The following is a 22,804-nucleotide window of genomic DNA, read 5'->3' on the forward strand; positions in this document are numbered from 1 at the left end:
GACAGTTGTCATCATAAGGATAAAAGTTATTCTGAAAAAAAACTCCAAAAAAGGCGCGGTTAACATGTGACAGAGGACATGTCTCAAGATGGATATTCAACTTATTTTTAAGAGTGTCCTTCATAGCACTCAAATCTTCAAATAATGGATTGGATATAATCGTTATATCTGCGGCATCAGGGGGAGAATCTGACAATATTGAACTTTTCAATTGTAAAAATTCTTAAAAAATACGATAGATATACAATATCAAATAAAAATGTCAAACTTTTTTATAATTTTCTTTGAAAACTCTAAAACAACAAAAAAGGAAACCTTAAAATATTACATGTTTTTTTTATTAGAACTCAGTTTATAAGAACATATAGGCTGAAAATTCAAGCAGTTTTAACCGAACTTAGGGATGGATTTAAAATATTGGGCTCTTCCAGAAAATGTCCGTGCATAGGGGGTGGATGATATATTGTCCGGGGAGTAGCGAAAAATCATCCAGATTTGCCTTGTCCGGGGGTTATATTTGCTCGGTCCAGGGGTAATTTGGGTTGTGCGGGGGGTCAACTGATGCTTGTCCGGGGGTAAAACCCGCTGTCCGGGCGTAAATCAAAATTGTTATATCCTCAACCTCATATTCCTCCAAATGGGATTCAAATTTTTTCTGGAAAAGCCCATTGTTATTTAAATATTATCCAAATTTTTTCAATTTTAAGTGCTCTTTATTTCGCATGATATTGTCGATTAAGAGTAGTCTGTAGTACATTTTAAGCTGAAAGTTGCTAAAAAAATAAGCACATCCAGGCATTTTAGGTATTCTGATAAAAAAAAACGTGTGATATTACTGTATTGCCATCGAAATTTTAAAACTTTATAAAGGTTAAGTACGTGAATTATTTTACTGAACTCGGGTGAAAGTAGATCTATTTGTCAACACAGACGTTCAACAAGATTTAAATTGTATTGATATTGCTTTTACGGAACAACCGTTTTAATTTCAAGCACCCGAAAAGCATTAACATATCACATAGCATAAGCATGCAGTGAAATTTGAGCGTGAATGAATTCACTGATAGCATAAGAATACTGGAGCTAGACTAGACTCCCTACAAAACAACATTGTATTCTCCCCTTATTTCTTATATGATTAAGTCACCAGCCAAATGACCAGGGCGGCTTTACGATGCTTTTCAACTCGAGTAAAGCCTATGTCGAAGACAAAACAATTTATACACCTCCAATGGGGAGAGAGCGTTGGTCAATATGGTAAAACTGAGTTTATAAAACTGGAAAATGTTGGAAATAAATAGAACTTTATAAAATATCGATTAAAATTTCTAGGTATCATGTCGTAGATGACCAAAGAAAACAAAAAAGTAGAACACGAAACTCAAAGAAGAAACATTCTCAGAGAACTCAAAACCTTCAAAAAAATCACTTTAAATTAACTTAAGAAAACACGAGATATTCAAGGTATTGTTTAACTCGATAGCGTTTTAAAATGTCGTAATTAACATAACGAAGCAAATAAAATATCAAAAAATCATGAATGATGGACACAAAGAAATAATCAAAGAACACTATACACCAAGTTAAGATTCATAAAGAGGAATGCAAAATTTATCTTTGAAAGGTGAAACATATTGAATACCAGCATCTCTGAAAACACCGCGAGGTATGCCCAAATCTGCCAGATACAAACGGCCCGGAGTTGGTGATTTTATTAACGGTAAACCTAACGAGATGGCCCATTTGATATTTGGAAGATCTACTTTAGAGTTTGGTATGCAAGGATCGATAGACATTACCGGTGCTTTGTTTTGGTTCGCCCATGACACGGCGTAGGGAAGCCACGGTGTAGGTTGATGGTTCTCGTGTCCCACCATTGCATCGATGATCATATCGACTGGTTGCGAGGGAAGTTCCCTGGTCGATTTGATGATCTTTCCGCCAGCTGATTGGAAAAGATTGATTTGAGGTTGCAACTCTGGTGAGGAGTTAGGGAAATAGAGGACCACTTTGCAACGATGATTTGCTAAGTGACGTGCAGTACAAATGGCTTGTAGACCCTGCGTGTGGCATCCAGCTAACACGACAATTTCGGGTCTCTGGTGACTGTTCTTGGGATTCAAACGCAAAGCACCACCGACCAGTTGAATAGCCATTTGTGACACACAGATACCGGAGGTTTCAACTAACTGGTGAATGGAAAGTCCTGCTTTTTCAGCAGCTGCGTACAGTTTCATTTTCAGCGATAACGTAATAGCAGGGATGATGAAACCATCTTCCGTTGCAAATTCTTTACCAGCGTGTTCTAACGGAACTTGAATCTGGCGTAACGAAACCGGTTCACTTTCTAAAATGTTGTCTTGACTTCTCATTTTCGGATCATAGAGAGGCGCGGGGTTCGGAATACTGTCCGTTTCTTGCAACATTTTTTCGTACACTGCTTGCTTATCGAAACGCGCATTGTTCTGTTGGAAATCGAAGTCGGGGAACATGGAAATCTCCGAAGCATCTTGACTGGTGAACGTGCCACTCTTTTTGCGTTGCTGTTGTGCTGGTTTTGTGTTGTTGTAAGAGTTGTACGTGTTGTCAGGGTCGCGGTTCGGTGGACTGGTACGTTTCTTGTTCTTTTCTGATTTCTAAACGTTAAGAAATTGGATAAATTAAATTCCTTTGTAACATGCTTTGGCAGTTGAAGTTTTGCACACAGTATGAGATTGCTTATAACTATTACTGGTCAAAATATCAAGTCGAAAACTCAGGAAATTCCTGAATTTTAAAAGGGGTAATACTCATAACACATACAGTACACACATTTTTTATTACTTTTTCTATCATCTTTCAGCGTAAGGCATTATGATGGAAATTCAGAAAAGGTCAGAAAAAGCACAGAATGCCTAAATTTTATTCTGTTTTTTTTTTTAAGACTTTTATATCTTTAACTGTTTTTAAATGAAAATCAAAGGTTTTACCGAGACCAAACTGAAATAAATGACAACTTGGTTGCTAGAGAGCGAGAGCGAGTTGAACATTAAAATATTTACAAATACAATCCAGACAGACTGCAATTAACAAGCCGAATCGAAACAGGACAAAAATGATATGAAAGCTCGTCAAGGTTTTCAAGGCTTTAAACGTCCCGTGGATAACCCTTTCAGGGTTTCAACTCCTTCAGATATTTAGTTGCACCGTAAAACTTTAGGTATTTTTAAGACAACGTATACATATACTCCCAAGTAAGGCACCCCTCAGTTAACCCCATTAATTTGCTGAATTTCAGCCTATGCCCTTCAGAAAGCTGGGCATAAGAAAGAAAGAAAGCTTACCTGTTGATCTTGAATATGCTGGTTTAGATCAGGTATTTTCAACTTTTGTCGGATGATCTTCAAATTATTGACGTGGTTCCCTGTCAAAGTGATCTGTGGAAACTTCATGTCCCGCCCATCCGCCGTCATTTGATGAGCGTGTGTAAGGGTGATCAATTGGCGTTCAGGATCAATGGATTTGACTTCACCTTCATAAGTGGAATCGTTGTCACATTGTAGAGAAACGTAGTAACCAATAAAGCCTTCTGCCGCTTCCATCGTGAGATTTTTAAACAATCTTTAATATTTTGATACTTTTACTGGAAATAGATAAATAAGACGACAGGTAATAATTACTGAAAATTTCTGTTATGATTTCACATACACTCCGGGGAACTTTATCTCTGAGCTTTCAAACGATCTTGAACGTTTGGAAGAAAGTCTCCACACTTAAAGGTTTGACAAGTGAAGTGTCAGAAGACAACTTGTCGAATCATGCTATGTATAGAACGGATTTCATGACTATAGTTAACCTGCAAAGAAGGTATAATCAGCCTAGGTACAATTTATGAAATATACACTTATAATTCATGATATTCATGACGTAATGTTTTCTACGGAAAGACCCCGGCTTTTGCCAGTAGTGGCAAATTTTATACAACCTTTGTCCAGTTAAAATTTGCCACTACTGGCTAAAAACGGGATATTTCCGTAGAAAACATTACGTCATGAATATCATGAATAAATAAAAATATAGAAATAAAAAAAACAGATAAAGAAGTAAAAATTCTTATTAAAATCTGATCGGCAGTGTGGCAGTGTGTAAATGGGGTTAATGTACTTCCAAAAAACATAAAGTCCTATTAATCATCACTAAATAACGAAGTTATAGAAATTATAGACACCCAAGTTAGTAATGAATTTAACCCAAATCATAATTGTGGACTACATACGGTCAAACTATGCTGAGAAGAAACTTCAACAGGCCCTCGAGTTGGTAAATGTTTCACTTTTAATATCGCAATAACAAAGAAATCCTAAGGAACAACTCATCTGCAATGAAACGAATTTTCGAGACTTTGAGACGAATTTCAAAAATAAACTAAATCTCTCCAATATTTCAACTGTTGGCCAAATCCAGCATCATTGTTGATTCATAGTCTTGATCGAATGTGATATGTGTTAACAAGTGTTTCCGAACATGTGGTGCTTGAGAAAAAGTCTTTCCACAAATTTGACAAGCGAAGGGTTTTTCACCTGTATGCACACGCAAGTGTCGTTGCAAACCACTCATATATTGAAACTCTTTCTGACAAACTGTACATTTGTGTGTTTTTGGTTTTTCACTTTTTATATTAGGATCTTCGTGTTTTGGATTCATCCCTGAAGAAAAGTATTGAGTTATAGTTGGTTTGTCTGTAGAAATAATTCTTCTTTCTCTAGGTGTCTCATCGTTGGGATTACAACTGCTTTTCTGCAGCGTTTCGATTGAAAAACATGTACCTGTGTCGACTGGATTAGATTCAAAATTGTTCTTGACCATCAAGATACAATCATCAGGTTGAACTAACTCTTTTTTACCACCACAGTTATGCTCTCCCAGATGATTGGCTTGTTCAAATCTTTTGTCACATCTGGGACCCTCAAATGAAGGTGTGTGGCTCCGCATATGCCGCTGAAGGGCACTTGAAAACTTAAATCTTTTTGGACAAATATTGCATGGATAAGGTTTGTCCATCTTGTCATGAGTGTTAATATGTTTGTGAAGTTCACTTGGGTAATAAAATGTCTTGTGGCACAGTTGACATTTAAAATGTTTTTCAGTAGGATTTCCAAAATGTGATTTTTCGTGTTTCTGAAGATGACTTGCTTGAGAATATTCTTTATTGCAGATCAGACATGAGAAGGGTTTTTCGCCAGTATGGCAACGGAGATGTCTTGTCAAACCACTGGGATATTCGAAAGCTTTATCACATGAAGAACATTTGTATCGTTTGATTGGTTGCTTGATAGCTGCCAACAACATAACTGATGTATCCAGAATTTTTCACTGTTTATTTATCATTCATGGTCAAGCAATTATGTGTTTGTCCCTAAAAAATAGAGAATAATAAGCATTAATAGAAGTAAATGATTTGCGAGCGACTTGAAGTTTTAGGAGAAGAAGCAAATCGTTTCATTAGGATATTAGACCTCAACACGCTTTCTCTTTTATAAGAATAGTGTACTTTGGTTGAGGGTGAGCATTATTTTTTTTCTATTGTTCTAAACAATAGGCCTATTGTCTTAAACCCGAAATCTCACCCTAATATTCTTATAGAAGTTATTCTTATAAAAGAAAAAGCGTGTATCTCACTTATTTTTCCTTATTGTCATCACAAATTAAAAGAAGAAAAATCACATATATAGGTTGTATATATTTAATTTAAAAAATGAAATGTTCAAATAAAATCAAAAATATATTTAAAAAGTTAATTATACTTAAAGGTTAAAAAAAAGAACTTTAAAACACAAATTACAATATTCTATATTCAATAAAAGTGATTAATATGAGGAAATTTTTAAAACTACTGTCACTACCACATCATATCATCATCAAAAATGAAAATAAATCAAACACTTTGGCTAGATGGTTTGGGTTCATGCTTGTCTTTCGGTCTATGCCTCTGGTGATGGCGTTGAAAATTACTGGAGTTTGTGAAGCTCTTGCCACAGACATCACAATGGAACGGTTTTTCACCAGTATGAATACGAATGTGACGCTTCAAATCGTTGGTAGCCACAAACCCACGCTCACAATGTGTGCACTTATAAGGTTTCTCGCCAGTATGAAAACGCTGATGTCTTTGCAAATTACTTGGATGTCCAAATGTTTTAGTGCAATGGTCACATTTGTATGGTTTTTCACCGGTATGAGTTCTAGTGTGCGTTCTCATATGGTATATATTGTTGAATCTCTTTTCACAATATTCACACGAGTATGGCTTCTCTCCAGTGTGTATTCTGGTATGAATAAGAAGATTGCTGCCATTACTGAATCCTTTACCACAGGTATCACATTTGTGTTGTCGATCTTTACAACTATGCCTTTTGTAATTTGCTGATGTAGAAAAAGTTCCGAGGCACTTTTTGCATTCGAAACTTTTAATACCAGTATGTTGACGTACATGTTTTTGGAGTTCAGCTGATTCAGCAAAAGTAACACCACAATAATCACAGAGGTAGGGCTTCTCACCTGCATGAGTTAAAGAATGTCGCTCCATATTGACCATATCAGCAAATTTCTTATTACAAAACTTACAGTCGTATATTTTATCTGTATGGTTTAGACCATGTTTCTGTAATGCACCTAAATTTGTAAACTCTTCATCACAAACATCACAATGATGCGACTTTTCTTCAGTATTCAATTGAGGAGGGAAATCAATTTTCTGGCCCTCGTCTGTTGCTACATCATTGTAAGGACAAACATGGTCCTCAAATTCATCCCCATTAGCAAAATCCTCATCACACAGCTTGCATTTGTAACAATTTGCTCCAATATGGCTTCGACTATGTCTGATCAGAACACCAGGATCTTTGACGAATTCTCTACAATTTCCACATTGAAGTGTTTCCTGAGTAGTATCACTGATGTGTGTGCGAATATGTTTTTCAAAGTTTTCCGCTTTTGTGAACTTTTTATCACAAACTTCACACAAAAAGAGTTTCTGCAAAGATTTGTGTGTAAGGATATGCTTTTCATAGGTTTGTAAACGTAGGAATTTTTTCTCACAGACTGTGCAAACAAAACTTTGATCATCTAAATGGATTTCAAGATGACGCTCCAAGACTTCAGGAATGGAGTAGCACCTACCACAAATGCCACAACGAAATGGCTTTTTACCAGTTGTTGAATGTTCTGACATATGCATTTTTAGCTCAGTACATTCATCAAAATCTTTAGAGCAAAGGTTACACATGTACGGTTTCTTGGGTGCGGTCTTATGAGTTTCAGAATGTTGAATTAAGAGTTGGTGCTCTGGAAAATATATCAAACATTGTACACACTGGAATAAAATTCCTTCCGTCATGTTGTCCATGATAGATGTTTCTGGTGTTTGATTTATCAATTCCATCTCATGACCTGTGTTTTCCGGGTGTGATCGTGCACCTAGTATATAAAAAATCATTGTCATCAATAAATATATAATATCTTTCTGTCCCAGAAAGTGCTGGAATTTTTTTTTCATGCAAGGAATAAGTGAAGAACATGAATTTGAAAAATAGAAGACTGAGAAGATTATATTAATAATTTCAATAAATTTCATTTGATTTTGCCATTAGGCTTTTTCATAAATTACGTCACGGACATCACTTGCCTCGTATTCAAACAATTACCATGGTGATTTTGTCTCTTGAGACATTAAATGATTTTTTTATGATTAGAAAGTAGAACTAATAAAATCCAATGGAAGTTTATCTCCATGGTAATAATTTCGAAACGAGGCAAATGTTGTTCGTGACGTAATTTATGAAAAGGTCTATTATGGAAACATTTTAAGCAAAATAACCGAATACTTGATCTATATTAAGTTGAGACTCGTTCTGTTTATTTTATAACAGGTCATTAGACTTTATCTTAATATCTAGTACAGACCTACCCAACCTAAAATTAATACAATTACCAAGGCTTCTCTTTTCTTCATTATTTTTCACGATGATAATATTTTCTCTTTGTGGTGGTGTCTTGTCTTCCTCCTGTAACACCATTTTTGGAGGCTCATTGATGATCTTATCTTCTGAAACAACCTCTGCATTAGCACGACCAAATACTGTTGATTTACCTTTTGAGCTTTTGATTGTTATTGATTTTGCTGTGTTTAATGGCTCCTTGTTGGATTCCGTAAGGAAAGGAAGAATTTCGGGAGGAAATACATAAGGAAGTGAGGAACTTTTCACAATCTGTTCTTTCGGAATTTCAACATTTTTTAGCAGCCAGATAAGAAAGTCAGTACTATTTTCAATATCTGATTCAGCTTTACATTTGCCAAATAATTGCAAAGTCTCGTCAGCTTTAGAGCTTTTGCCTAAGTAGAGTCGTGTAGGTTGTTTTTTTGTTTTCTGTAAGTGGTCTGTTGGTTCACTTGATATGACACTTGATCCAGAAAATACAAAAGATGGTGGATTGTCCAAAGTTGCTTTGGCATTTCCAATGTTTTCAAGCAATAAGGTAAGAAAATCCAAATTGGATTCAACCCCTAATTCAGCTTTACATTTGACAAAGAGTTCCAATGCCTGCTCAGCCTTGACGTGGTTGCCTAAAAATAGGCGTGTAGGCTGTTTTTTTGAAGACATTGGCCAGATGGTTCATAACTATAAGATGCAAAAGAATAAAAGTTGACATGTTTTAAAAAATATCATTACAAACATATATACAGATCAGCCATATAATGTTCAACTGTTGAAGATTTTACTTCATCAAGTAGGAATTCTCATAAAGTAAACACCCTTCTTTAAGGTGGATACAACTTTTCAAGAAAAGCTTTATAGGGGGATAGGACTTTTTCCAAATAAAATGGGGGTTTAACTTTTCACTTGTGAACACAACATGGAAATACAGACTCATTTTATCTGTAGTTAAGGTAGCCATCATTATGATTGATTGTTTTAAATCCATGAAATGTCAGCTGTACAATTTGTTTGTGAAAAAATATATGTTTGTAGAGCAATGCGAAATTCTTTTAAGGTTAAATCTTTAAAATATGATACATTTTTAATGTGTTGATTCGCCCCTATTCTCTTTTGATCCTTATTGGAAGCTCGAACTACCCCATTTTAATTTATATTCAGGAAAAGTTCCATCCCCTATAAAAAAGCCTTACTTTGAAAACTTGGACCCTGTCTTTCAGAAGGGGATTCACACTATAAGTCATAACTGACAACTCTCCAAGATTAGATGGGATATTCCATTTTTGCTAGAAAATCGAAGATAGAATTGATACCTTAAAGGTTTTATTTTTAAATAAGAGTGATACCGTTTGCTTACTCATCAATTTTAATTCACAAGCTTCATCACATTGAATTGACATGGATGTGGTGCAAGATTGGTCAGAAAGAGGAAAAAAAAACATTTTTTTGCTTATAATATCAGCACAATATAGCAATAGCAAGACACTGTCCTGATATGAAATATGTGTCTGATATGAGACGGGAACACTTATGTAAAAATAATAAGTATAAGGAAAGAAATTTTTAGCGGAAAGAAAATTTGACGAATTTGGCAGATTTTTCGCCAAATTAAGTTCCTGCTAAAATTAATTTTTTTCCTTCTACAACCAAATTAAATTCTGTCAAATTTGAATTATTTTACTCATAACATACCCTTAATTCCTGCTGTTTCAGTTTCAAATTTTTGCGAATTTTTCCTTCCTTCTCGAAAATTTTCAAACTCTCATATCTCGGTAAATTCGGGAAATTTAATCCTTGCGAAAATTAAGTTTTTTGCGCTAAAAATTCTTCCAGCTAAGAAACTCTTTTAAATGAATTACTAGAATGTCTCTATAACTCGAATAAATTTTCATTCCTTGTAGCCGTTCGAGTTATGGAGACTCTACTGTACACACAAAATCTCGTAATCAAACTAACGAAAAATATGTAAATCTGAAAAAATCGCAAATTCGCGAAATTAAATCCTCGCAAAAGTTTACAGTCGAAGTTAGGTTGCGAAAATAAGTCCCACTAAAATTAAATTATTTCCCGTGGGAAGTTGTCTCGCGAAAATTAGTTGCCGCGAAAATTAATTCACTTAAGGTAGATGGGGGCTTGGTTATTATTAGTTAGGTTAGGGTTCAAGCTTGAGAGTCACAATATAGGGCAGAGGGTGTTCTAAGGGCACTCGTGCCTTGAGACTTACTTGTAGGGTTGGGAGCTTTTTGTCTGAAAATTACATGCTATAAGTATTTTGGAGTAACAGATCTGTCATGTCTCTGTGACACAAGCAGTTAGGAGTTGAGTTTGTAGGCCAAGGTTGCTTGCATTTGGTGGTGGTGGTGGTACCAAATCATTGGTACGGACAAATTTTAGAAAAATTCATAAAATAAAGTTAGAAACACTTGAGAAAATCAGAATAGAAGATAGGAAAGTAGAAAATAGGGGGAAAATAAGAGACCATGCATCCTGGACGATGATATCGTTTACTAACCTCTGTAATTTAGTCAAATATCAACATTCCTCATCTAATTTCAACACCTTTTCAAGCCATATTTCAAAATTTCTCTTTAATTAGCTAGTTCAAAACTTCAAAAGACAAACCACTATATAATTTAAAGGGACATAAAAGCAGTAAAATGTTTAAACATTGCGTGAACCACGTGTCATTAAAGAGAACAATTAAAATCAAGTGTCCAAAACAAACTTTTAAAACGATTGAACAATCAAAATTAGCCATATTTGATTTTTTATTTTGACTTGTGACATTTATTTTGATTTTGTATCCGCTGCATACAGTTTTTTTACAAATTTTGCCTTAAATTTGATTCAATTCAATTCAAAAATACATATACCCAAAAGAAGGAAAACCAAGTTTAGAAACCTTACAGATGGTGCATCCTAATAAGAAATTGAAAATATTTTTTTGTCTTTCCATCCGCCATATTGAATTGTGTGCAAAAATTATGATGGCCAAATTGCTGTGATGAGATTTCACTGAAAATATATATATGCAAAACCTATACAAAAAGAAAGTATTCATACGAAACTTACATATATACATAAGGGATTGGTCAGAAAGTATCTATTAGGGGGTGGAGGATTCTAGGAGGGTTCTATATTAGGAGGGGGTGCCAAAAATATATTGACTGGTTAGGAGGGCTTGAAATTTTTTTGAGGATAAGGGGGTGCAAATTCTTTTTGGAACTTTTGAAAATATCCTCCATCCCACTCTAGTAGATATTGTAAGTTGGTCTAATGTCGACATCCCTCTTCTAATTTCGTCACCCTTCTTTAGAGATAGGAATAATAGGAAAGTCAGAATCGCTGATTGAAACTACTTTTCTTTGCTTAGCAATCAATTGAGTCCATCAGAGATTCCGACCTTCATATTATTCCTATCTCTAAAGAAGGATGTTAAAATTAGAAGAGGGATAACAACATTCAACATTAGACCAACTTACTGTGTACTCTCTGACCATTCCCTATATTTAGTGCTGCAAAAATAGCGAATGGTGACCGAATTACCTGCCATTTCCTAGTTTTCACCAGTCATTCTGAAGCTAACTTTTCACTTTTTCTGGTTAAAATTTGAATTGTCAATCTACAAGCCTGGATATCCAAGCTCAAAATTTTAGAAAAAACAAAATTTACCTCAACATACAAAGTTCTAAAATTATAGAGCTTGGTCTCCCTAGAGAATGAAAGTGCAAACCCATGTTTCCAAAACTTTCCTAGTCAACCCAGGGCAGCAAAACAGAACTTAATAAAAGCAGCCTTACAAGATCTAAAACCATTTAAAACATCCAAAGATTACACTAGAATCCATGAAAAAGTTTGCATGCATTATCATGACTAACCATCAGACCATGTTTTCTTGGAAAATGAACTTGCCTATGTTTTCTTCTTTTTTCATGTTTTCTTCTTTTTTCATGTTTTCATGTAACAGAAAGCTCTATCTTCACTAGCAGGTGGAGGACTATCCTATTTTTGCTTCAGATTTGCTCTGCTCCGTGTAGATTGGTCCTTTACGGCTTTAGCGAAGTGAGCGCAAGCAAGTGGACTGCATTCTTATATGGAGAATGCAAATCACTCTAGGGAGACCAGGCTCATAGTGTGCACCCCCCCCCCCAGAATAGTGGGGGGGGGGGGGTTTTGCTGATTTGGGTCGAAAATTTTCAGGTGGGATTTGGGGTTTTCCAGATTTTAGGTGGGAGAAACAAGTTAAGGTGGGAGTTAATTTCTTTAGGTGGGACTTTGGGTGTTTTGGAAAAAGTTAAAGTAAAATTTCTTATTTTCAGATTTTACGATTTTGTGATATAATTTTTTTATATATTTCATAAATGTATATAATAGGCATATTAATATATTTTGGATTTAACACAGGTTAAAATGCGGTTTAACTTTTATTTGATAAGCGCTATATACAGTATTCGAATGGCTGGGTGGCCGCCCTCCGCCAACTGAGTCTACTTTTCTAATAGCCATGTGACGTCATGTTCAAAATGGCCATCAAATCTCCCAGTTCAAGTCGACGCTCTAACTGAAAGCTGACAGGATGAAATATTTTACCTCCCTCCCTCCCTGCAGTTATGGTTGTAGGCGATCCTCACTTATTTATACTAATATTGTAGTTATCGGGACAAATTTTCCCCAAAACTTCTTATTCGAGGATTAGCCATAATTTCATGCCAAACTTATATCTAACGACTCACACTTACTTCTAAGCCGTCTGACTACTTGATTGGTTTCTACCCCTAATGTAGGTCATAGGCAAATGGAAAGTTAAACATATGTAATATATTGCATCTTCATATTACGGTAAAGAAATTTTGTTTTGTTCCTCGAATTAGTATATTTTTTTTGTTTTTAGCTGGGATCTGGGAGTCTGGGCTGAAGGTGGGAATTTTAGGATAAGGTGGGACCTGAATTTTCAGATGGGACCTGGAACCCCCTTGCACACTATGCGAGGCTGTAAACCAGAACATAAAATATCAAAAATGAAAGTGAAAAAAAAAAGTGAAATAGTTTACAGCCTGGATATCCAGGCTGTTGTCAATCATGTTAATTATAGTTCTTTAGCTCCTTTTTTTAAATCAAAATAGGGTGTTTACAGTTTGGGCTATCTTACACTCAGGCTGTAACTTTAGCTAGGTCCAAGATAATTTATCCTGTTTGTAGTATGGGTGAGGAAAAGTGATATATATGGAGTAATTTGTTATTCAATAGAGCGTTGCGTTCTCCTAAATGCCTGTATGCTGCCATAATGGCTGATGGAAAGGCGAAAGGGTCTATTCCATTTTAAAATAATAGACCTTTTTGCCTTTCCATCTGCCATCTTGAATTGTATGCAAAAATACAGGAACGAAAAAGCCGTGGTTGGATTTAGTTGGAAAATATGCAAAACATAATATGTAAGTTTACACAAGATTAACAAGCAACATGCTGGATGGACCTACCTAATGATTAACATCAGATGAAAATAAGAAAAAAGTGACAATAATTGTACAAAAGTTCAGAATGGAAAAATAAAGCTTGTGTGTTGAATAATGTAAAATGGTACAGTAAAAAGGAATTTCCCCAAATACGAAAATCACTTAAACTATTCAGGCCCAAAAAACCTTTTAAGCTGTTTTTGGCCCAAATTTGCCCAAAAAAATTTTCCTTAAAAATCTGGCTCCGTCACATTTTGGGTATTGCCATTTTGCATCATTGTGCAAAAAATCAGAAAAAAATTATGAGTCAACATTGAGAAAAGCTATATTTTCTTATTTGGTTAAAGGGAATTTCCCCAAAATACGAAAATCCGTTTTTTAAGGTGAATAAGAATTTTCCGGGAAAAACCACTTCAGCTATTCTTTAGAGAATCTTGCTACTACAGAATCTTTGTACAAAAAATCAGAAAAAAGTAATGACAGGATTTTGCCAATAATAAATCCGGATCGTTAAGTAATCCATCGATCACATATCGATCCGTCATCGATCCGTCATCAAGCCGTTCTGATGATCGATCCTATCGAGCGCGGGGGTCTGGAAAGTGTCGGACTACTGACGACCTCCCATCATAATATTGATAGAAACAAAAAATCTAGAAAAACACTACTACAACAGGAGTAACAGGAGAGGAGGGCTTTCTGGATGATGAGGTAGAACCCAAGGATGGATGGTTCAAAACAGTTCAAAAAAGGTTCAAAAGGGCCTTCAAAACAAAGTGGTTCAAAATCGTTCAAAATTCATTTCAAAAATTTGAAAAAGATCAAATTACTGGTTGATAAATACATGTTTAAATAACCCAGGCATTACTTTTAAATCAGTTGTGTAAAAAAAACAATCAAGCAATCAGACTGTCACATGAGCCAGACCATAAACAAGACTGAAAAGAAAAAGACTTTCCTTTCTTTCGTTCTTTCTTCTTTTCTTCGAACCTTGGCAGTTCGAGTCTACTGTCGTTCTCTCAGTTAAGTCGGGTCAAGCTTTAACATAATAGTATATTACGGCAATAGTATCCGGGTATGTTACGGGTATAGTATCCGGAAGGCCTGCGCTATACAACACCCGGGGGAGAATGAATTTAGCGGACCTTCCACTAATTAAGTGTATCTCACGTTTGTAGCAGTGCAATGGATTTTGGAATTAGCCGTAGGTAGGATATCTATGAGGGGGGGTTCGGCTCATAATGCCGGTCCGGACTAGCTGTCGTGGGTCGGGTCGCCGACTTTCGAAGGTTGTCGTGGGTCGGGTCGCCGACTCTCGAGGGTTGTCGTGGGTCGGGGCGGCGCCCTTCGAAAGTCGTCGTCCGACCAGGAAGTCGTTGGGAGGGACATCGTGGGAGCCTCTCTTTCATTTTATTCGTCCTCAATTTAATCTAATTAATTAATCTGGTCTTTAAAATATGGGTCCACCGTCCTTCGAGAGTCGTCGTTGGTTCGCCGTCCTTCAAGAGTCGTTGTTGGTCTGCCGTCCCTCGAGAGTCGTCGTCGGTCCACCGTCCTTCGAGAGTCGTCGTTGGTCCGCCGTCCTTCGAGAGTCGTCGTTGGTCCGCCGTCTCTCGAGAGTCGTCGTCGGTCCGCCGTCTCTCGAGAGTCGTCGTCGGTCCGCCGTCTCTCGAGAGTCGTCGTTGGTCCGCCGTCTCTCGAGAGTCGTCGTTGGTCCGCCGTCCTTCGAGAGTCGCCGGTTTAAAAAGGAGGGATATGTTTAATTTTTAGAGTTTTTATTATGAGTGGGGATTCGGCTATACTTTTAAGAATAGTTCCACACTTCCCCCGCTTTTATTCCAAACCCCTGTTTATTAGGTACCCGAGAGCGAGGGGCATGCAAATCACTCGAAAAATGGTGTACGAGATTTCTGATTTACTTTTGATTTATGATTTATTTATGATTTATAAAATTGATTTGTAAAATTTGTTTTAGTGATTTTCTCCTGGCTCGAGAGTAAGAGGGGATCAACCTTGTGCCCGTGTATCCCAGACTTTATTTACGTTACTTGTGGACGCCAGAGAATACCCTAGTGTTGGCTGATCGAGTTCCCCCTCTTATATATCTAGCACCATATAGTAAAAGCATAAAAAAGCTGGTAATGCGAAGGCAACGAGGTTGAGAGGGGATCAGCCTTTTCAACGGCTCATCTGTAGCTTTTGATTGTGTTCCGTAAAAGCTATACAACAAGCTGTCCCTTGTAAAAACGACTACCCATGTTGTCTATCTCATATGTATTCCCATATTTCCATATTTTATTTCTAAAGACATATGACTATACCTAGTCATACCTAGTACTAGGTAATAATAGGAACAGAATCCTTTTATTACCCGATACTTTCTGTATTGAGTGAAGGAGGGCCTTAACAACATTCCAAAAGAAAAAAATATATATGTACTTTTGTTTTTTCAGGGTAAAGACCCTTTTTCTTGATTTCAGTCATGCAAATTAATAATAAGTAAAAAGTTTCTAATAAGCAATTGACAAGTAAGAATGAATGATCTCACTAATTTGAAAATGTCTTTCTGGGCTTGGCTTTCTGAAAAAAAAACATTAGATAAACACTTTCTGTTCTTCTGGTCTTCACTCATAGATATCGTATGAGGGGGGTTTCGGCTCATAATTCGGTTGAAAACAAGAAGTCGTGGTTGGGGGCGCCGTCTTTCGAAGGATGTCGTGGTTGGGGGCGCCGACTCTCGAGAGTCGTCGTGGGTGGAAGCGGCGTCCTTCGAAGGTCGTCGTGGGACAGGTGGATTTCGTGGGAGCCTCTCTTTCAATTTTTTTCTGGTCTTCTATTTCTCAATATTTTCTAGCTGGTCCTTAAAATATCACTTAATATACCCACGCCGCCCTTCGAGAGCCACCGAACAGTGCGGCGACCTTCGAGAGTCGTGGTTGGGGACGGCGAACAGTCCGGCGACCTTCGAGAGTCGTGGTTGGGGACGGCAAACAGTGCAGCGACCTTCGAGAGTCGTGGTTGGGGACGGCGAACAGTCCGGCGACCTTCGAGAGTCGTGGTTGGGGACGGCGAACAGTGCGGCGACCTTCGAGAGTTGTTGTTAAAACCAATTAAGTATAAACCCGAAGGGCTAGAATTGAATTTTTAGCCTTTTTAAGGCAAGAAAATTGAAGCAAGCCTTATAATTTACGCGGTGTTTATTATCACTAAGGCGATCAGTGAATCACACGTCATTAGAGTTGATGGACCACCCACCCATCCAAATTGTGAAGAGATTGAAATTCTAGCCTTCGGGCTTATACCCCAATTGGTTAAACATACCTTACAGGAAGAAATTTTTTTGTCCAATATTGGTAAACTTATTTTGCAGTGATTGAACTGACTCATCGTAGTCTACACTATAGGAAGCTGTAGGTTTTTTTCAGGTTTTCCTAATTCTTTATCAAACACGAGAAAATGGCACAAGGTTTTAGGAAAAATTAGCCAATTTAATTTGGAAATACTTAGTAATCTCAAACTTCTGATTAAACTATAAATATTTGCATCAGATTGATGGAGGCTTGAACATTGGCCAGGATGCTTTCTTTGTCAAGGTTCATTTTTAACACACTATATCTATCTGTCTATGCAAAAAAAAGAAAGAAAAAAAAATAAGCATATAAGTTTTACTGTTGATTTCATGTTGTTTTTTTACAGGCCTTTTTTTAGTTAGCCTCTAAAGATTTAGACTTAGCCTCCAACCCAGTAACGGACTGTTCGCCGTCCCCAACCACGACACTCGAAGGTCACCGGACTGTTCGCCATCCCCAACCACGACTCTCGAAGGTCGCCGCACTGTTCGGTGGCTCTCGAAGGGCGGCGTGGGTATATTAAGTGATATTTTAAGGACCAGCTAGAAAATATTGAGAAATAGAAGACCAGAAAAAATTGAAAGAGAGGCTCCCACGAAATCCTGTGCCACGACCAGCTGTCCCACGACGACCTTCGAAGGACGCCGCTTCCACCCACGACGACTCTCGAGAGTCGGCGCCCCCAACCACGACATCCTTCGAAAGACGGCGCCCCCAACCACGACTTCTTGTTTTCAACCGAATTATGAGCCGAAACCCCCCTCATAATATCGGGTCTGTGTACAGTGGGGGGCGTACGGGAAAGCGGTTTTGCGCGGTTTGTCGGTTTCGGCCCTTTTTTTGTCGCGTTTATCGGTGAAGAGCTCGAAATATGTCGGTTTATCGGTGAAGGGAAAACATCACGGTGTCGGTGATTGAGCTGTTTTTGTTCGGTTTATCGGTGAAAAAATCAAAAAATAGCGGTTTTTCGGTGATGATCAAATACGTCGGTTTCTGACAATTGATTATCCTTGTGCATAAATAATCAAAAATCAAGAATTAAAATTTTCTTTGCTCGCTTCGCTTGCAGAAAACACCAGGAGTGACCTAGTTAAATAACATATGTTCAGCAATAGCCCATTAGTAAAAGCTCTGATGGAAAAAATTGTTTACATACAGTAGGGTGGTGGCAGGGGGGCAACTTCCCCCTCCCAGTGGAGGCTTTTTGAAGGGGCGCCAAAAGAAGGAAGTTTTCTTTCATATTTGCTCTTTAGTATGTAACTTTAGCGCCCCTTTCCCTTTAAGGCGCCCTTTTACTAAACTTTTGATCAAATTTAAGCTCTATTTTGGAAAATAATTTCCCTCGCTTCGCTCGTGTCAAACAGAGTCAACTTTTTGCATTGACTTTTTTAGAATAGGCATAACCAATAATAGTTCCTCAAGGATCGTATGTGGAATTTTTCATAAGATTTGTCATATATTATATGCCTGATTTTAAAGTTTTTATAATTCTATAAAGTTATTAAAATAATTTTAACGTGGTTTTATTTTGTTCCTTTTCCAGTCGAAAATTTTGTGCTCGCTTCGCTCGCATTTCAGTATCATTATACTCTAATTGACTTTATGCAATTCATCTCGATAAAAAATGTCGCAAATTTTTCTTGCTTTCGGTATACTAATGCGACCAAAAAGGGGGCGCCAGAATATGCCTAGGGGGCGCCTTCAGCCAAAATTCTACTTTTGCTTCCCCACCCTTGACCTACCCACCACTCTACTGTGTATATATGACCAGCAGAAAATAAAATAGTCCAGTCCAGTAATACTTTTAGGGCCTCAAAAGATGCTTTTTCCAAACACGATTTTAGAGATTATAATTTTCGTGGACAAGTAACTTGCACAAATCTCGGTACAAATAAGTCCATCAATTTTTTTCTCGCTCACTTCGCTCGCATGGAGGGTTGAGAAAATACAAAAGTTTTCTCCATCGAGGGAAACCAACATAATAAATGTAGAAACCCGTATTGAATAGTATTGATTCACTAAGCCAGCTTATTTTCGGAAAAAAGTGTCTAAAAAGGGCGTTTTTAGCCTAAACTGAAAAATTTTCCGTCGGCGCAAACCATGGTTGCGCCTCCTGCTACCTCCTAAACAACAATTTGAATTCCTGCCAGCATGCATTGGGGATTATGGGTAAGTTTTGCTACAAAAATTTCGGGGATACATGCAGTCTACTTTATTAAGAGCTACAGACCTTTTTTGAAGCAAGAGTAAAAAGTTGGTGTCGGTGAAGAGGATAAATTTTGTCGGTTTATCGGTGAAAGAGCTATTTTTGCGCGGTTTATCGGTTTTTGGAAGTCCCGTACGCCCCCCTGTACAGACTAACTGGTTAATGGGAAAGTTGGAAATGCTTACTCTAGGCTGCTGACATCCATTAACGGGATTCATGCTCATTTCCTTCTTATCTATATTGTATATAATGATACCCTAACGTGTCTGAAGCCTTTTTTGAAGCGTTTTGATTTTCGCTAGCGATTTTAGATTTCCGTACATATACTTTCGGGTGATATGTATAACTTTTAGAAAAGACTCTATTAGTTATGAAAGACTATTTTGAAATTAGAAGACCTCATTTTTAATTTTTATACTAAGAAACATTTCCAACCATTTTCATTTTGTTTCAAAGTCGCACTCAAATGTCTACACACGATGGGCTAAGGATTCCTTTTTTTATTGAAGCTTTTGGAATCAAATCTTTTGTGTTGGAATCTAGCAAGGCAGTCATCTTTTTATTATATAATTTAATGTACTTACCTCGATGTAGGTAATGAGTCTCATATACGTAATAATTAATAGTCCTAATAAAGCGACGTCCCCGTTCTCTCCACTTATTAATTTTTATTCAACCACGCTTAAATTTTTTTTACAATTTCCACCCAGCCGGCTTATTCCAAACTGCCCGTTTATTATGTACCTGAGAGTAAGGGCCCCGAAATAGGGATCCGTAATAATTCGTGAGTTAGTTGAATTTGTAAGTTACAGTTACCCCTTTCTGCTTTAGCTTGAATTACAGAGAGATTCGAATAATAGAAGATAGAGAGAGTTTAGTGTACATCGGTGAGTTATGCGTTGTGATATCATTTCGCATCACCTTATTACAAAGACGACCGCGAGTTAATAACTCATGATGTTATTTCTGAGTTATCAACTCACCACAGAATTATATTCTTTGAGATCATTCATGGGAGTATTTTGGTTGACGAAAATCACATCGAAAATCGCAAATTTTATTCTCGCCCGTCAAAATTAAGCCACTTAATGTATGTCAAACTGATTTGGTTCGTAAACTCTGTTGCTCATCTCATCCTCCAACGAAAAAGTTTCTTACAGTTTCTGTAATAGAAAATACATCTATAGGGGACAATGAATGTACGGTCTGAAATGGTCCTCCGAAAACAGACCCTTATAAGGCCTTAGGTGCTCTCAGACTGCATCCACTGAAAGCTTCGTGCGATTCAGACTACCTGCCTTAAAAGGGAACTAATTTTGGTGGTAACTATTTCTCCTTTTTACTGTAAATTCTCGAAAACTCCTAGGGTCCAAGGAAAATGAAAGGATTTCGACAAAAAGTGGGCTTCAACCACGAAAATTAGTTTCGCAAAAAACGTCAATTTCATACCCTGGAACCTGAATTTCGAAAATGTTGAATATTTCCCCAAAGCCAAAATTTTCAAGCATTAGTCTAAATTTCAAGAATTTATGACTCTTTGATGGAATCGGTTTTTAATTTTCTTAATTTTGGAAACTTTACAGAATTACAGAAACTCAATTGTTATTTAATGGTCTTTGTACCCCTTTGAGGGACTTTCGAGGGTTTGAAAAGGGACCTTTATGTATCGCACATACCCAGAAAACCCATTTTGCCTAGGTGCAGCTCCGGGTGCCCAGGTATTTAGCCAAAAAAATAAATTAAAAAAATTTAAGTTATATTTAGTTAAAAAAAGGTTTTTGGTTTTGCGAATAGTTAGTTGATATTCTTGTCTTTATGTACAATATGTGTTCTATTGGTAATATAGCAATCACAAGCCATGCGAAATAAAAAATTGAAAGAACATATTATCAATTAAAACGTTTTACTTTATTTACACATTTTACTGTAGTCACAAGAAAATACATCATGAAAAGAAAGCTGAACGCCCTCCATATTCTTGAAAAAGGAGGGCGAAGGTCCATAACAAAAAGGTGTGTAATCAACCACTTTTCCAATTGCATTTCTGATTAACAGGTAAATTTCTTGGTGTCCAGAGAGAATTCACCACGGGGGATTTTTCCGGAAATCAATATCTCAATGATTATAAAGAAAAAAACAACAGAGCCTCAAATTGGCTTTAAAATATGATAAATGTTTCCGAGATCTTCGGTCAAAGTAATAGCGTAGTGTAAAAAAAGACAATAAGGAAATTACAAATAGAGGTGATCAATCATTTTAAGTGTTCCGTTGGTCATTCAGTAAACCTCTCTCTGTATTTTCGAGAGTCTGTAACGTAGCTCATTGTGATTATGAAGAAAAAAGGTCTATTTTTAAAACGTTTTAATGATTTCCAATCTCCCTTTAAAAAATGTTTTAAATGTTGCATGCATCACGTAGTGCGTAGTCCTAAACTAAAATTCATCGAATCGCGATACTAGTTTCCCAGGGAGATGTAAGTTCGATGGTTCTAGCTCATGTCTTCCTTTTTTTTATAGCTAGCACTCATGTTGGCAGTCTGCTTGCGGTATTTATATCCATCGAAAGCACAGTAAATCGAAAAGCAAAGCACCCAGGCTAGTGTGACGATCCAGGCTGCTCTAAACTCTGTATTATGACAGCAAATAACGAACGTTCCAAAACAAATGGTAACGGCTGCTAAAACGACTGCAATATAGCCTGACGATTTATGAACGATCTCCCAAATCAGACGCGCTAGGGCTTTCTTTTCACCAGCCTCTGGTGGATGTGGTCGAATCAGAGCATTGAAAGGTTGGAGAAGACCGAGCACCATGACAGTCATACCCAGAACACCATGACTGTACGAAGTGGTACCCGGTCCACTGAACACATCGAAGTTATGGAGAGCAACACCCCATCCACAGACAGCAACGATCAAACCCAACACTTGAACGATACGATGAATCTTAAACCATAAAGCGTTTGGACGATGTTTCAAAAGGCGAGCAGACGCAACACCAGTCGGTAAAAGGAATCCCCAACCAATGATCATCAAGCTACCATGCGCTATACTTGGTTTCTCGAATCCCGCAACATCTGTGATTAAGGTGAGATTCATTCTGTCAAAACCAGCACAACCATCATCAAGACTGCTCTGATTGAAAGCTTTTGGTGAAACTTCCATTCTTTTGACAGCCATAAGTGCTGGTTTAGAACTTGTAGCTTCTTCAGCAATGCTTCCAATAAAGGTTCCTCTGAAGCCATGTTCGATTGTACCACCACCAGCACAACTTCTGCAGATTCCACTAACTCTAGCTTTATCGATTGCCATTTGCTTACCGGCTCCGTCAAGTCGTAGGGCCAACGCAAAGGCTGGAGACCCTGAAGGGTTTGGTAAGAGAATATTGAATTCAGTGTTTAAACACAAGTTGACGTCCACCAGGCAATGAACTGAATGTTTCTCAGGGTTTTCAAGAGTTCTGACAGCTCTGTTATCAAGTAGGACACCAAGATCAATGCAGTATTTGTCCATGACGAAACCTTCAACACAAACATCTTTCGCTTCAACCGATTCCCATGTTGCAAAGAACAACAACAAGACGAAACAGTGTATTTTCATTTTCGACTTTTTGGTATTGTTTAGATTTTTCCTGAAAAATCAACAGAAAATGAAAATTGGATTAGAACTAGAATCTTGATTTCGAAAGACATTTACTTTTATACTTCTGCTTATATCTTCACAAGTATTTTATTTCAAGCTGTATTTTGTAAAGCCAGGAGTGGTGCAAAAGAACCTAAAGCTGAGCTCATCTCATAGAAATTGAAATATTGAAATCTGAGCAC

General features: G+C 37.2%; 3 protein-coding genes across 3 annotated transcripts; all 3 read right to left on the reverse strand.

The window, feature by feature from the left end:
* Nucleotides 1-1,500: 1,500 nt before the first annotated feature.
* Nucleotides 1,501-3,624, reverse strand: LOC136798617 (enhancer of mRNA-decapping protein 3-like). The gene is made up of 2 exons (XM_067055249.1): nt 3,324-3,624; nt 1,501-2,636 (listed from the first exon to the last, which is right to left on the reverse strand). Exons 1-2 carry the CDS (start codon nt 3,579-3,581, stop codon nt 1,584-1,586), a joined length of 1,311 nt encoding a protein of 436 aa, XP_066911350.1. The 5' UTR covers nt 3,582-3,624; the 3' UTR covers nt 1,501-1,583.
* A 714-nt stretch (nt 3,625-4,338) lies between these two features.
* LOC136798649 (zinc finger protein 14-like) lies at nt 4,339-8,722 on the reverse strand. Its single transcript, XM_067055295.1, has 3 exons — nt 7,970-8,722; nt 5,918-7,455; nt 4,339-5,349 (listed from the first exon to the last, which is right to left on the reverse strand). The coding sequence occupies exons 1-3, from the start codon at nt 8,637-8,639 to the stop codon at nt 4,423-4,425; spliced, it is 3,135 nt and encodes a 1,044-aa protein (XP_066911396.1). The 5' UTR covers nt 8,640-8,722; the 3' UTR covers nt 4,339-4,422.
* Nucleotides 8,723-21,134: 12,412 nt separating this feature from the next.
* On the reverse strand, nt 21,135-22,643 carry LOC136798618 (uncharacterized). The gene has a single exon (XM_067055250.1). The coding sequence runs from the start codon at nt 22,578-22,580 to the stop codon at nt 21,471-21,473; it is 1,110 nt and encodes a 369-aa protein (XP_066911351.1). The 5' UTR covers nt 22,581-22,643; the 3' UTR covers nt 21,135-21,470.
* Nucleotides 22,644-22,804: the final 161 nt, after the last annotated feature.

The sequence above is a fragment of the Clytia hemisphaerica genome, unplaced genomic scaffold, assembly GCF_902728285.1.
Source record: "Clytia hemisphaerica strain Z4C2 unplaced genomic scaffold, Clytia hemisphaerica genome assembly, whole genome shotgun sequence".
In the NCBI taxonomy this organism is placed as follows: domain Eukaryota; kingdom Metazoa; phylum Cnidaria; class Hydrozoa; order Leptothecata; family Clytiidae; genus Clytia; species Clytia hemisphaerica.

Excerpts from the sequence above, each read along its gene's own strand:
- LOC136798617 (XM_067055249.1), bottom strand. The coding sequence starts at position 3,581 with ATGGAAGCGGCAGAAGGCTTTATTGGTTACTACGTTTCTCTACAATGT. Across the intron at positions 2,637-3,323 it reads AGCATATTCAAGATCAACAG|AAATCAGAAAAGAACAAGAA; the intron begins GTAAGCTTTCTT and ends CTTAACGTTTAG.
- LOC136798649 (XM_067055295.1), bottom strand. The coding sequence starts at position 8,639 with ATGTCTTCAAAAAAACAGCCTACACGCCTATTTTTAGGCAACCACGTC. Across the intron at positions 7,456-7,969 it reads TGAAGAAAAGAGAAGCCTTG|GTGCACGATCACACCCGGAA; the intron begins GTAATTGTATTA and ends TTTATATACTAG. Across the intron at positions 5,350-5,917 it reads AACCATCTAGCCAAAGTGTT|AAAATTCTGGATACATCAGT; the intron begins TGATTTATTTTC and ends AATAAACAGTGA.
- LOC136798618 (XM_067055250.1), bottom strand. The coding sequence starts at position 22,580 with ATGAAAATACACTGTTTCGTCTTGTTGTTGTTCTTTGCAACATGGGAA.